Source organism: Rhipicephalus sanguineus, chromosome 11 (genome assembly GCF_013339695.2).
Source record: "Rhipicephalus sanguineus isolate Rsan-2018 chromosome 11, BIME_Rsan_1.4, whole genome shotgun sequence".
In the NCBI taxonomy this organism is placed as follows: domain Eukaryota; kingdom Metazoa; phylum Arthropoda; class Arachnida; order Ixodida; family Ixodidae; genus Rhipicephalus; species Rhipicephalus sanguineus.
Window position 1 is genome coordinate 102898402 of NC_051186.1, and position 13464 is coordinate 102911865.

Sequence of the window (13464 nt, forward strand, 5' to 3'; positions counted from 1 at the left end):
GAGATTCCGAGCAGCGTCTGTCCTAGAAAGAGGTATCGACAGGTCGCGGTACTCTGTACGGGCAGCTTGATCGGCCCGTTGCTTGCCGATAAAACCGCAGTGACTTGGTGGCCATTGAAAGGTAATGCGGTGTCATTTCTCAATTACGTGGTGTAACATCCCAGCTGTCTTAAATATCAACTGTTCGTGCAGACCGCGGCGTAAAGTCGACAGTAGAGACTTCAGTGCTGTCTCCGAGCCGCAGAAAATCGTGCCCCTTTTTCTCAATTGGTCGTTAATCAAAAGCAGCGCGGCGCAAAGCGCTGTGAGCTCTGCTGCCGTCGATGTTGCTGGCTGAGCTGTCCTGAACTTGATAATTGTGGCGATCGTTGGAATCGCGACCGCCGCTGTTGAGCTTCTAGGTAAGACGGTTTAGTCGGTGTAGACGTGAGTAGAGTCTTGATACTTCTCGTACAATAGAAGTAAAACGAGCTGTTTAAGAGCTGGTGCTGAGAGATCTTGTTTTTTCGGGAGGCCTGGTATAGTCAGGTTGATGATTGGCTGTTTCAGGCACCATGGAAGAACCGAAGGTCTCGCCGCTGGCGTGAAACCAGTTGGTAGAGATTCGTCGTGTGTGGTTACTGTTCGTCAAAATGAGGTGCGTGGTCTGTCCACTGGTAGATAGGCTAGGTGATGTTATGGAGTCCGGACAAGAAGTCTTATATGGGTCCTCAGCGCTTCAACCTGAATATGAGTCTTTACGAGGTGGTCCTTGGCGATGGCTATGGTCGCCACTGTTGAGGCACTCTGAGGCAGGCATAAACAAATCTAGAGGGTCTGGGCCTGAACATGTTTAGCCTGCGTCGACTTGTCTTGTTTGTGTTAGATAATGCAGGCAAAGTGTAGCGCAGGAAACCTAGAAAAAGCACCCTGTACAGTTGTAACATAGCACTGGGCGACTTCCCCATGTCTTTCCAGCAAAAAACTTCAAGGGGTGACAAATGCCTGTTAACCGCTTTTTCAGGTACGACACGTGGGGACTCCATATTATGTCTCTGTCTATTATGACGCCCAGGAACTTGTGTGATCGACAGTACGGTATACTTTGACCATTGACTGTAGTTAAGGTCATGGGTTTGCGCGTAAATGCCAGAAGAGCACACTTTCTGGTAGAAATTTCCATACCTCGATCACGGAGGTACAGAGCAGTTTGAGTGGCAGCTCTCTGAATTCTTGCTTGCAGCTGCAGGCGAGTTACTGCAGATGTCCAGACGCAGATATAGTCTGCGTGTGTTGACATACAAAGAGTGCTTGGCAGGAAAGGTCTGAGTGAGCGAATGTATGGGGCGAAATTGGCACCCCACTTCACATGATTGAAAGAGGCGAACCCCCCCCCTTCCCGCCTGCCCCCTCGTGCGCAGGCCTATGCACATCATCAGTGGTCTCGTTGTAACACAGGCAGATGACGCTCGCTGTCCACTGGAGATGTTTTGACGTGTACTGTACATATCAAGTCTGATCGGTTGCCTGTTCTACGTAACACGGAACAATGCTACGCAGAAAGGGTCCGAAAATTCGAACACTGGTCAAGATGAGGCGCTGCGATAAGTAGCGATTCACGTGCTTAAAGTCTTGTAACAAATTACGCAGCTGACGCAGATAGCTTAAATCGGTCCGCACATGACTCCCAGGGGTTGCTTAACCGGCTTACTGTGTTTATAGAAAATCCTCAAAGCCCTTTAAGGTGAACACTTCGGCTGTTTGGCGGTCCATCGTACAATATACTGACAGCGTGAAAAAATGAAGCAAAAGCAAAGGCGCACAGACAAGCGCTGACTTCCAATTTTTTGGTGGTATATTGGTAGGCACTTTCAGTGCGATCTCGAGCATGACCATAGAAAAATGTGTCTTAATTTTAAATACGCGTGTATGATAGTTACCACAGAGTAATCACAGGCGATTCTTCATATACTGTTCGTTTATGGTTGCTCCTTTTTCGTCACAGGCGACAACCCTTTCAAGGAGCCAGTCAGTGCTGCGAGCATAAACATCTTTACATTGTTTCAAGAAAGATTCTATTGCTTTATTTGTTGTAACGAAATATGGGTGTCATGCGTTTAAGGAAAAACAAACACGGCTAACGGTCGTTTCATTGCATCATTAAAACAAGGAATAACGTAACAATCTAATTTCACGAACTAAGACAACTTTCTGGTAATGAGACACGCTGTACCGGGGGCCGGATAATTAATTTTTGCGAACTGGGGTTTTTGAACGTGAAAAATTTCAAGGCACAATGATATCCTTGGATTTAGCAGCAATCCAAATGTGACCTCTGTGGCAGGGAACCAAAAGTCTGCATCATCATCATCATCCTCGTGCTTGGCGCTGCGACGCATAAAGGAAGCAACTCACTTGCCAGCGGTCTGACTTTGCACTTGGAAGACTGCATCAGTTTTTCTTGGCTAAGGTTGCGTTTGCAAGAGTCATCGCTACCAGGAGGCATTATGCATTTCCTGGTGTATGATGTTGCGCGAAAACCCATTTGATAAATTGCGACACGCCACTTGGTGAATATCAACACTCATATTTATTCATCATGTCTTTTTTTCTCTGCGAGATGTGCTTTACAATGTCTGACTTGAAAAAACGCGAAGACTTGCGTTATTTCAGAAACTTTCCTTAAATATTCTCATTTTGTGGATCACAACGGGCATATTCCATGGTCAGGTTACCATCGTAACGAAACTTGGCTTGACACAGCGCGTTCACCTATGAAATAAAAAAAAGAACCTTGAATTCAGCAAGGAACAGATCTAGCGAAATCACTGTTGTAGTGTTTAATCTATCCGACAGAGAAATGCAGTTCCTTATTGAAACTTCAAATTTATTCATGTGTGGTCACTGACGCTCTATATGAAGTGCGAGTGTGCATCTTTAGCAATACTGGTAGGTAACAATGATTCAGAATTATTTATTTATTTATTTATTAGCTAAACAACTCCAGGTAAAAGCTTTAAATGGGTCTGACATGAAAGAACTGCAATACAATCGACGCTGATAACACCAGGGGAGAGCAAAATAAACGAATCCCATAAAAACAGATGAAAGATTCAGGCCTAGCCTCAAAACCAGGCTGAAGAAGGTCGAATAAAGTTAAATGAATCCTAGCTTATTACCTGCCAAACCTCGACATGATGAGGCAGTGCGCGGTACTGATCATTGCGAACGTTTGTTACTTTAAATACGCGTAGTATGGAGTGAGAGTGAAACACGGAACACGCCTAGTTGCCCCATGTGGATCATGAGGTTATTTCTGCGGGGCTGTGGTTTGTTGGCCACGCCTATGAAATACAAATAAGCATTGATTTTTGCATACCCCATTCTGTATAAGTAGACTATTCAAAGAAATTTTAAATGGTCTATAATTTATCGTTAAGGGGGTACACACGCGTACGAAAGCTGATCAAAACAGCGTTGCGACATCAGCTTTTCACAGTTAGGAAGCTAGAGCCATTGCTAGAAGTACCGCATGGACTCTCTTGCGATGAATCGTTGGAGTAACCTACGTTTTGCCAGAGTGGGCATCATTAAGAAGGGGAGTACACAAGGGACAGAAAAAAAATTGCAGTGGCTTAGCTCGGCTATGCCAGGATATACGTAGCGTTAGCAATGTTTCAGCTGATTATTCTTAGCTTTCCAGATTGTCTAGGATTATTAGCCTTCTTCTGTTCATTCTTCGTACGCTGAACCGCTAATTGCCAGGCAACTACTTCGCGATCCGATGAGATAAGCTTCTCGGCTCCTCTGCGCCGTCGAGCAGCATTTGCGCTCTCCTCCTCCACGGCGTTACCCACCTGCAAACGCCACTCAGAGGCGCTATCAAGCGGCCCCAGTGCAGTGTCAGACGGCGACTGCACATCGAAGGCGAATAACTACGCGTGCGGCGTCGTCACTGTGTCTATGGCTACGACGTCATTCCTCTCAAATGCGGCGCAGATCAGCAGCGGCGAGCCGCGCGCGGCCGTGGCTAAGTCTGCGCGCGCGCCGGCGCCAGCCTCTCTGCCGCGCCTACAACGCCACTCCTCCCCAACGCGCAGACCAGCAGCGGCGAGCCGCGCACGGCGGTGTCGGAGAGTGCGAGAGACCCAGCTCCAGTGACACAGCTGTGTGACATCACTGATCCTCGCGCATGCGCAGCACGGCTCATGACCCTCCTCGCGAAATCGGCTCCGGCTAGGTAAGTGTAGCTAACGCTACAATAATGTGAACGGCACACGCAACACTTTCGTTCAGATAAGTAGACAAGCGAGATACATAGTGTCTAATTTTTATTCTTTGCAACGACATCCCACTCGCGGTTGTCAAAGCTCTATATCCTATATATAATAATAACTTTCATGTCCCAAAAGCACGATATAATTATGATGCACGCCGTAAATTTTGACCATCTGGTGTTCTATAAGACGCACCTTAATCTAAGTACACGGGTCTCTAGCGTTTTGCCTCCATCGAAATTCGGCCGCGGCGGCCGGGATTCTATCCCGCTACCTTCAACTGAGCAGTGGAGCACCATATCCACTAGACCATCGTGGGGGGTCGCATCCTGTGTGCTCTAATGTACCTGAGCACGGGAGTTTCCAGCATTTCATAATGGTAAAGATCCGAAATGTTGACGTTTAGGTATGAGTCATCTTCTCCTTGTCAAGGGCACTTCGTTTTGCTGTGGGCTTACATGGGTCTTCGGGTACAGTGGTGATCATTTTAGATCAGCTTTCTCGCATTCTGCCCCCAATGCAATAGGCAACGCAGCAAGAACAAGAACCAAGACCTCATACTAAAAAAAACGAATCCTTCTTCACTCAGCAGATGACAGTGGCATATGATTCATAACTAGATAGATGTTATGAAAAAGAATAGCCGGAAGGAACCATTTGATCCATTTAATACACAATGCTTAGGCGTGCTCTTTTAGCAGAGTTATGTGCTCGGAGCCTGATTATTGTGAACGATCCTAAGGTAAATGTAGTTTAAAGTAGGCAAGATGAAGTTCTAGCACTGCGCGTTCGATTAATGCTTGATGAATTGACAGTTTCTTGGAAGCCTTACCTCACTACCGACTGGTAAACATTGCTCCTTAGAATAGATAAGTGAGCTGTTGCAGGAGCTCTGGACCGTGGTGAACTCTATTCTGACTACGATGCCGTCCGATGCCTGCACGTAATAAAAATAAAGAAAACACAAAAAAATCATCAATACGTGGTCGTAGTACCAATTATCTGCCGCAAAGTAAGTTTCATAATTGTACAATATTCCGGTTCATGGCATGATCAGTAGCAGGAAAAAAGCGGGCACAATACAGCAATAAAAGCACGTAAACTTCCATGTAAAATAAAGTTTCCCTTATTCACACAGTCTTAATTACGCAGACTTTTGTTCCCCTGTTTTTAAGAATTGTCCACATTGTAAGAACCCAGAAAATAGGGTAATCATCCGAATGATGCAATGCGCCAAAATATTTCATGTCATTTCTGAGAGTTATGTTCCTATTTCGTTTAAAAAAAAGCCATTGAATTATTTTTCTGTCTATATTACCTAAGTGAAACAGTCTAACATACAGATGATGCATGCTTTCCTTCATTACTCAGATGAAATTATCGGGAAATCTGGTAGCAAATGGGTTCAAGAAACATGCTTTCAGTGCAAAAGACGCCACTGGCAAGAAAAATATGCCTCCTTCCTGAAATTGTTTAGCATATTCTAAAGAGCATGACACAAATATTTGCAGTAAGGGGGCATATTTTAAGGTAAGAATGGACGACATTTGCAAAACAATCGACTCGTTGAAACTAATATTACTAAATGTGAGCACCTATAATTAAAAAAAAAGCATGACTGGTCCCTCTGTCATGGGAATAGGTACAACACGAAAGTGAAACGTATCTTCACAGTAGTGGTTGATTGTTTATTGTACATTGATATATGCGATCTTGTACAATGTCTGTTGGTGTTTGGCAGCTCTACCACCGTTTGACATGGATGCACCCACGTTGACGCCTAGAGGCAAATCTCCAACCCTGTGACTAACGCCGATGATTATGATTTATCCCTTTTAGTTGCTAAAGTTCTTAAAGTGCCCCTGACGCCAAAATTGAAAGGCTTTGGTGTAGCGCGAAAGGAAACACGGACAGGATAAGGCACAAAGGAACACCACACAGCGCTACTAGCAACAACATGTTTATTTTGCTGTGCGCCATAACTGTGCGCCATGACAGATCCAGTTAGAGCAGAAAAAGTTTGTTGCACAAAAATCACGCAAACACATTTCTTGATTGCAAGTGTTTTGTAATTTATCGTATTCCGCTCTCTTGTGGAAAGCAATACGTCGGCCAAACCAGTAGCTGCGGCAATGAGCGATTAAGAGAGCACCATTGCAAATCGAATAGACTGGCGCCTGACGGGTTCCTAGCACTCCACGTTGATGCATGCGTTTGCCGACCATCGCTTCAGAACACCGTCGTGGTTGATCAACATAAAGAAGAGATCACCTGACGAACATCCTTTCTTACCGCGAGACATCCTTGAGCACCAACGGCTTCAGCGACGACCGTACAATCCACCACACCCTGATCTATCCGGGCGGGACTCTTACGACTGGTGCCGTTTACAAACACATACATATCCGAACCTTTATTTGAAACATGCCGTTCACCCCACAATGTACAGCGATAGCTGTCGGTGGTGCGGAGGCAGGCCCACTCTCGCCCACATAACGTGGGATTGTCAGAACAGGCCACCCGAAATTAACTCGCCGCAAATAGCCGGCAAAATTTCCGGAAGGGAGCAGTGGGAGACTTTGCTCGCCAGCGAGGATCGGATGGACCAGCTAGCACTCCTCGACCAGGCGCGGCGGGCCGCTCAAGCCAGTGGAGCCCTGGAATAGGGGCCCCACCCACTCGCTCCCTAAACACTTTTCTTTCTTTTTTTTTCCTCAGTAAACGTTTTGTTATATTATGTGTTATATTTAAAGCCGAGCTTATCGATGCGCTTCGTGAGTTGTATGTGAGCAAGCCATCGATAACATTGTCACCTAAAGAGTGGCGGTTCTTGCGGAAGCGGTGATTTACAGTTTTACTATCAAGATTTTACTTAGGTGAAGTGGTTTTTCCCGCATTATCTGAGTGATCCTACGTATTCAGCTGTCTGCCTGGTTTTGATGGTATATAAGCGGTCTGGTTCTTGAAAATAAACATGTCCTGCTAGTATCGCTGTGTGGTGTTCCTATGTGCCTTATCGTGTCCGCGTTTCCCTTCGCGCTACACCAAAGCCTTTCATTTCAGTAACCAACAAACCCAATTGCAACCCTTACCAGAATTGAAACCTCGAGATGTTTGTGTTTGATTGCCCTGTATATGTGGGTGCTTCTGACCGATTATTAGTGGCGGACGTTACCTTTAAGATGTTTTAATTTTGTTTTATGTAAGCATGAATGCTCATCTGAGTTGGCAGCACCTCGCGACATCGCCACTAATACGACGTAGACCGAGGCCCCGCGTGACGTTCCGCGAGTAAAGCGGATCTTGCCGACGTCACAGAAGATTTGCTGGGTGCATAGAATATCACGACGGGCACCCGACGAGGCCTGTTCTTGCACATCCCTCTTGCTCTGTTTTCAGACTGGTTTCAAGGTGTTGCTGGCTGCCTAGGCTAGAAATGCTTCTCTTTTTCCTGAGGGGACACGCGCTTAACATGCTCAACTCATACCGAAGCACCCATATCACGGGGCCCCGATTTCAAAACTACGCCTTAATTGTCACCAAAGCTTGATTGCACGTCATCGTAGGCGCTCCATCGCTGTGAGGCGCTTGCTTCTAATGGTTTTAGGCGGGCATTCCGAAGTGACGGAAAACTAACGACGCTACCATTATTATACAATACGTTAGAGCATTCACGATTCACTTTCGGTATTACCAGACTCAAAGTTACAAATTACAATGGAAAAGTCACAAGCCAAAAATTTCCTGCCAGGAGTCCTTTATCATGTATCTGAACACAACATATGGCGAATCCCGCGTAATGATGGCATCAAGAAGCATACAATAAAAAAACGCAGTGGATATGCACCACTTCACAGCGTCGTCAATCGAAGAGTGAGGAGGAGAAACGGCAGGGTGTGCGCTCCCCAGTAATAGGGTAACCTGCGCTTGTGCCCATGCATACACTACCGCCCTGTGCTTAAGGAACTCGGGAGGCAGAGGTCCGTAGCTCAAGTCCTGAACGCGTGAAGGCGTTTCACTGGCGTGTGTCTCGCTCCACCAGGGCACGACGTTCGCCCGTGGGTGTCGTTGCCCTTCTGCTGCGCCTACTGCAGCAGTTCCACTAGTCAGTGCTATCGCACTTGAGGCAGTAGGCGGCGGAGAAACTCCGTTTGGTGGATGTCGGAGCTGACGACGCGGAAGCCAAAGAACATAATTTAGTCCAGGGCGCATCCTCTATTCCAGCGCGGCCAGCGTTTCTTCGCTGGCATTAACGCCCGGACTGCGTCGTCACCCAATGGCTTCTTGCCGGCGCTAGTTAGTGCCATGGCGCAGATTTCACCACTTACAGACTGCGTTACCGCATCGCAAATCTCGTACCGTCTATCGGTGGTGCAGTGGCTATAGCGTCCAGCAACTATCGCCGCGGAACGAGAGGTCATGGTTTCGATTCCCAGCTGGTTCGCGTCAATGAATCTTTTTGTTCTAGTTTTTCTTCAGCATCCGTTAGTCCACATTTTACCAAATTGGTATCAGTGAAAAAAATACGTAAATAAAGTAATGGTGAATCAGGCATAAAACATTTTCGTATTATTAATAATGATATTGTGAGGTTTTGTGACAATGCGACTGTTATGGATAGTACTGAAAGGATCTGCGCCTGTCGCTAATGTGCTCGCTCATTACACAGCATGATGACAAAAAAGTGCAGAGGTTTATCGGCTTTACAAAAAGCTTTAACACGACCTATCTCCAATACTTTGATTTTGATTTGGCAGTCACATTCGAAGGTAACGTTATAAAGATTTTCTCTTATTTCTGTAATGAATGTAGCGCGCAATAAGTACTCTGCATGCTGACCATGTTTTTCGGCTGGTCGAGTAAGTGCTAGCGAGGGCATTGTTGAGTGCTTTGACATAACTACACAAATACTCGTGCCATTTAGATATCGCTAAACGCACCCCACTCAGTACTCTTGTTAGGGCTCGTGTGCTCAAGTGCAAAGTAATATAAATACCGGTCACCTGTCAAGATTGTAGGTAATACTTTCGAGAGGTCAACTCATGGTAATCAAGCAATCAAGAAATCGACACTGTGTGCGCTCTTACCATGACGCCACACGGCTTGCCTCCGTAGTATTCGCGTTAGAGAGAGGAATTCGTGAGAGCCCACATACTCTGCCAGGTCTACTTCTGAAGGCAGGGTACTCGTACATGCGTTGTGAAAGATGCCGCGAAAGCACTGAATGTCGTGTATGGAGTGCGGTAAGGTAAAATGGGAAAATCCCGCTACCTGCTACAAACCTCAAAAGCACCCTGGCGATTTATCGCAAACGTGCTATCTGCGTGGATGGAAATGACGATCGTAGCTTTCAACTCCCTATTTTTACGGTTTTACGGCAAATATTAGCGAGCAATAACCAGGCGGCTTTGCGAGCGAGCGTGCCCAGCGGACGAGTGGAGAGGCGCACTGCGCATGCACTCTACGTTGCGAAAGCCGGCGTCTTTACGGAGCGAGCCGCTTGCCCGCTCATATCGTAGCCTCAGCGAAGCGTGTCAGCGGACGACCGTGCGAGCGTTTTCCAATATGGCAGCCCCAAACGCAAGCGGCGGCGGCGGCATGTCGTCGGCCGCACCTTCAATAAATCTAATAATATTTATTAAAAATATCTTTTCTAATATCCTTTTCGCAGTAACTTCAATTTCACTCGGCAGGTGACGAAGCAAAGCCTCTGCTCGATCGACTGTAACTTCAACCTTATTCAACAGTTGGCGCAGCAATGCGCTCCGCTGAAAACAAGTGGGGCCTCACTGAGCTATCACTCTTCCTTTCGAGCTGCGCTCCGCTGCCCTGTCCGCTCGTCCGCTCGCACCGCTTGCTCGCCAACCCGCCTAGCTATTACGCACTATAGTCAGGTATCCGAAGCTAAAGCAAGCGAATCAACAACGCGAATGCCATTTCGTGTGCGGAGCTGTGATACGACTTTCATGGTATGACTGACTGTCAGTGTGCTGCATAGCTCACCAACACAAGTGACCGACGACATTACGGCGCACCCGGGTGCACGAGTCCCTGAATCAGGCTATCAGCCGCGCCCGCTATGCTGAATGTGTGGACGGCAAACACACTACAACATTTAGCCTGTTTACGGTGTCCGCGTGGACAAGACAGGCAGTGCAACTGCCGGTAGTAAACAAGGCATCAGCAACTCCGTAAGTGTTCAGTGGCAGCACCAACAAAGCTTTCGGCGAAGGCCTGGGGATGTTGAGTACGTGGTCGCTTTGAGCAGTTATACACAAGGTTACATTAACAGCACAATTTTTGGTGAACGGTGTCCCTTACTTCATGAAAACGTCAATTTCATTGTATTGGCGCTGGTTTATGTATGATGAACGAATAAAGAACGTCAATGCGTAAAATAATACATGTAGTCATTCATTGTTTGAAATTCCGTTATTTTTGCTCGTTGATATTTTTGTGTGCAGGAAAATTTGTACAACCCCGTGCTGCACAGAAGGAATTACAATTTTCTAGAATGACCGAGCAGTAAGCAAAGGCCTACGGCCGCCTAGGGCTCAGATATGGCACCAGCACCACTCACTGTTATATCATGACGGAACCCTGTGCATGAAAGAAGCGAAGCAAAAAACGTATATCTGAAAGCTAGCACTCTCTAGATAATGTGCAGGCAGATACCGCGATACTACTTCGAATGGTTGTGCGATGCTCCGGAGCCGCCGTGGTGGTACAGCGGTTAAGGTGTTGAACTGGTCGTGGGTTCCATCTTGGCCACGGCGGTCGCATTTTTGACGGAGTTGAAAACGCTAGAAGCTCGTGTACTCAAGATCTCGGTGCAAGCTAAGGAACCCCCAGTGTCTGCGCAAAACGGCAACAGTTATAATTGACGCGCCGCTCCTGGCGCTCGTAAGTAGCAGTATCGCATGCTCAGCAGCTAGGCCAGGCTGGTGCAGTCTCAGTCGGCCACCATATCGATGCGTGACTCGCTGTGCAGTTGTAAGAAAAGTGATATATTTGTCTTCAGGTACTAAAGGGGTAGAATTTACGATTTTGCACTATGTTTCAGCGTCAGCAAAGTTTTAGAACCAGATCAGTATATGATTAGTGATCAACGAAAAAGGCCAGAGACCACACTATGAAACATATTGAACAGAGAATTGCGTAGTTTTCCGCGGGAACAAAAGCGTAAGGTACTGGACATAGGGAAACAAAACGGAAAATTTCTGAGACGTGAGTCCTTGTTATTCAGAAAAGGCAGTACTGTAATGATTGCTTTGACAGTTGCGGGCTAGGGCGCCAAAAGAAAAAGTCGCCTCAATACGAAATTGTGTATCAGCCGTAGATTATTGAATCGTATAACTTACGTGCGTAGCTGCTCGCGTCACTCCAAAGGGCGTGTTGCGATTGTCAGCAGCCGGCTGAAATGTGGCGTTTCCCAGGACGCGGTGGGCGAAATTTCGGTACGTATTTGAGACGAGCCAGCTAGGGGGTACGAGTACACACTGTCCCGGCTTTTGTCTCTGGTCTACTTCGTCTACGCAATCACTGAATAGTTCAAGCTCCTGAGAAGCGACATAGACCAAACACAGAAGTACAAGCACAGCGAACTTCAACATAGCGTCTCGTTGTATACTGACAACGTTTCAGAAGCGCAGAGCCTTGCAGGACAATTGTGGTAGACCAAGAAAGAAGCGCTTGTTTTGGCAGATAAGCCACTAAACAACGGCCAGTTGTGGTTGACAGTGAGACCGTTGGCAACGCGATGGTGAAAGGGTTTTGCACGCGGCCGCGGGTGATACTGATAAGTTTACACGACACAGTCACTTATCTGATAGGTTGACAAAACTTGACTGTGCCATGGAGGGAAGGTTCTAGTGATAGGAACCATTGGTAGTGCTAAAGGACATGAAAATACATACAATACATAAACTGCACGATACAACGCTAACTCCCATGTAATCACTCGTACTTTATCTGGCTTATGTTGCCATAAATTAGATTCTTATTGCCTTGCGTCTTGAAGAACCGTTATTGGGCAACCTAGGCGGAAGAATTGACATTGTTTAACGTGGTGTCGTGCGGGAGTCGCGGGTAGTAATCCAAGGTTATACGTACTTTACTAACATGGGAAACTGGTTGTACAGAACTTGCGTGTCATTCAAGTCAGAGAATCCGAGAAATCGCGTACAAAGGAAATCGCGGAGGCGTTGGAAATGATAAAAAGGAATGACGCGTGCGTGAGGTGCCCATCTATTGCTGGGTGTGTCCAGATAAGATGGAACACGAGGTCCCGGTCACCATTCCCGATTGTGATGAAATTTACTACAGGTCTAGGCATTACACCCAGAACAATGGTTTCGCAGTTAGTTTTGCGAAACAAAATTTTGTTCGCAGGAAAAAAAATATACAAATTTTGGCCGCAAAAAAACGCTTTTCCGCCAATTTCGCGATTTCTGAATTTTGAGCGCACCTAGGGAAAAAACGGTGCACTTCTTCGTCACAATATTTATTCCCCTTAAAGAACAAGTGAAACACAATCTTATGAGGCTATTATTGTCCTTGCTTGTCGAAGCACTTTTGAAGAAAAAAATCACAAACTTGGCAAATCGCACAAAATACCTGTATTTCAGCAATTTATTGCCGCAAGCACGTTAAAGTGAGGATAATAGAAATTGGTACATATTAACTTTGATACTTTCGCTCTCTTCTAAAATAATTTGCGTGGTTTTACCGCGCTCCGTTTTACTCGATAATTGGGCTGAAACGTAAGTGATTTACGAAAAACGCCGAACTTTGAAAATGATTTTCTCAAAAAGGCCATTTTTATTTTTTTTTTAAATCCCTCTGATTGAAGTCAAGGGCGTCATCTACCATTGTGCAGGAAAAAACGTTGCATTATTTTGGTTGCTAACAAGTTATAGTGCGTCACATGTGACCATGCCAGACTAGCGGCCGCGTCGTTCGTTATTGGATGAAACTCGGATATAAGTTGCTCAAAATACTTGTACGTGACATAATCACAAATCAGCAGCTCCACACCAACAAATGCGCAGTCCGGTGTCATGGTTCAGCAAGCTTTGTCTTGCGATCAGCCGCTTGACAAACCCGCAGCAGCGGCCGCTCGATGCTGCGGGCACTCGCATTACGTGAGTGCCGCTTCGACGGCGGATGAGCTCCGCTTGCGCGTGAAAACTACGCTAAGAGGACGAAT

The 13464-nt window shown here is 46.4% G+C and overlaps 1 protein-coding gene across 1 annotated transcript; it reads right to left on the bottom strand.

The window, feature by feature from the left end:
• Positions 1 to 2632: 2632 nt before the first annotated feature.
• On the bottom strand, positions 2633 to 11870 carry LOC119374340 (uncharacterized). The gene is made up of 3 exons (XM_037644415.2): positions 11618 to 11870; positions 5089 to 5193; positions 2633 to 2751 (listed from the first exon to the last, which is right to left on the bottom strand). The coding sequence occupies exons 1-3, from the start codon at positions 11867 to 11869 to the stop codon at positions 2662 to 2664; spliced, it is 447 nt and encodes a 148-aa protein (XP_037500343.1). The 5' UTR covers position 11870; the 3' UTR covers positions 2633 to 2661.
• Between the last annotated feature and the right edge of the window lie 1594 nt (positions 11871 to 13464).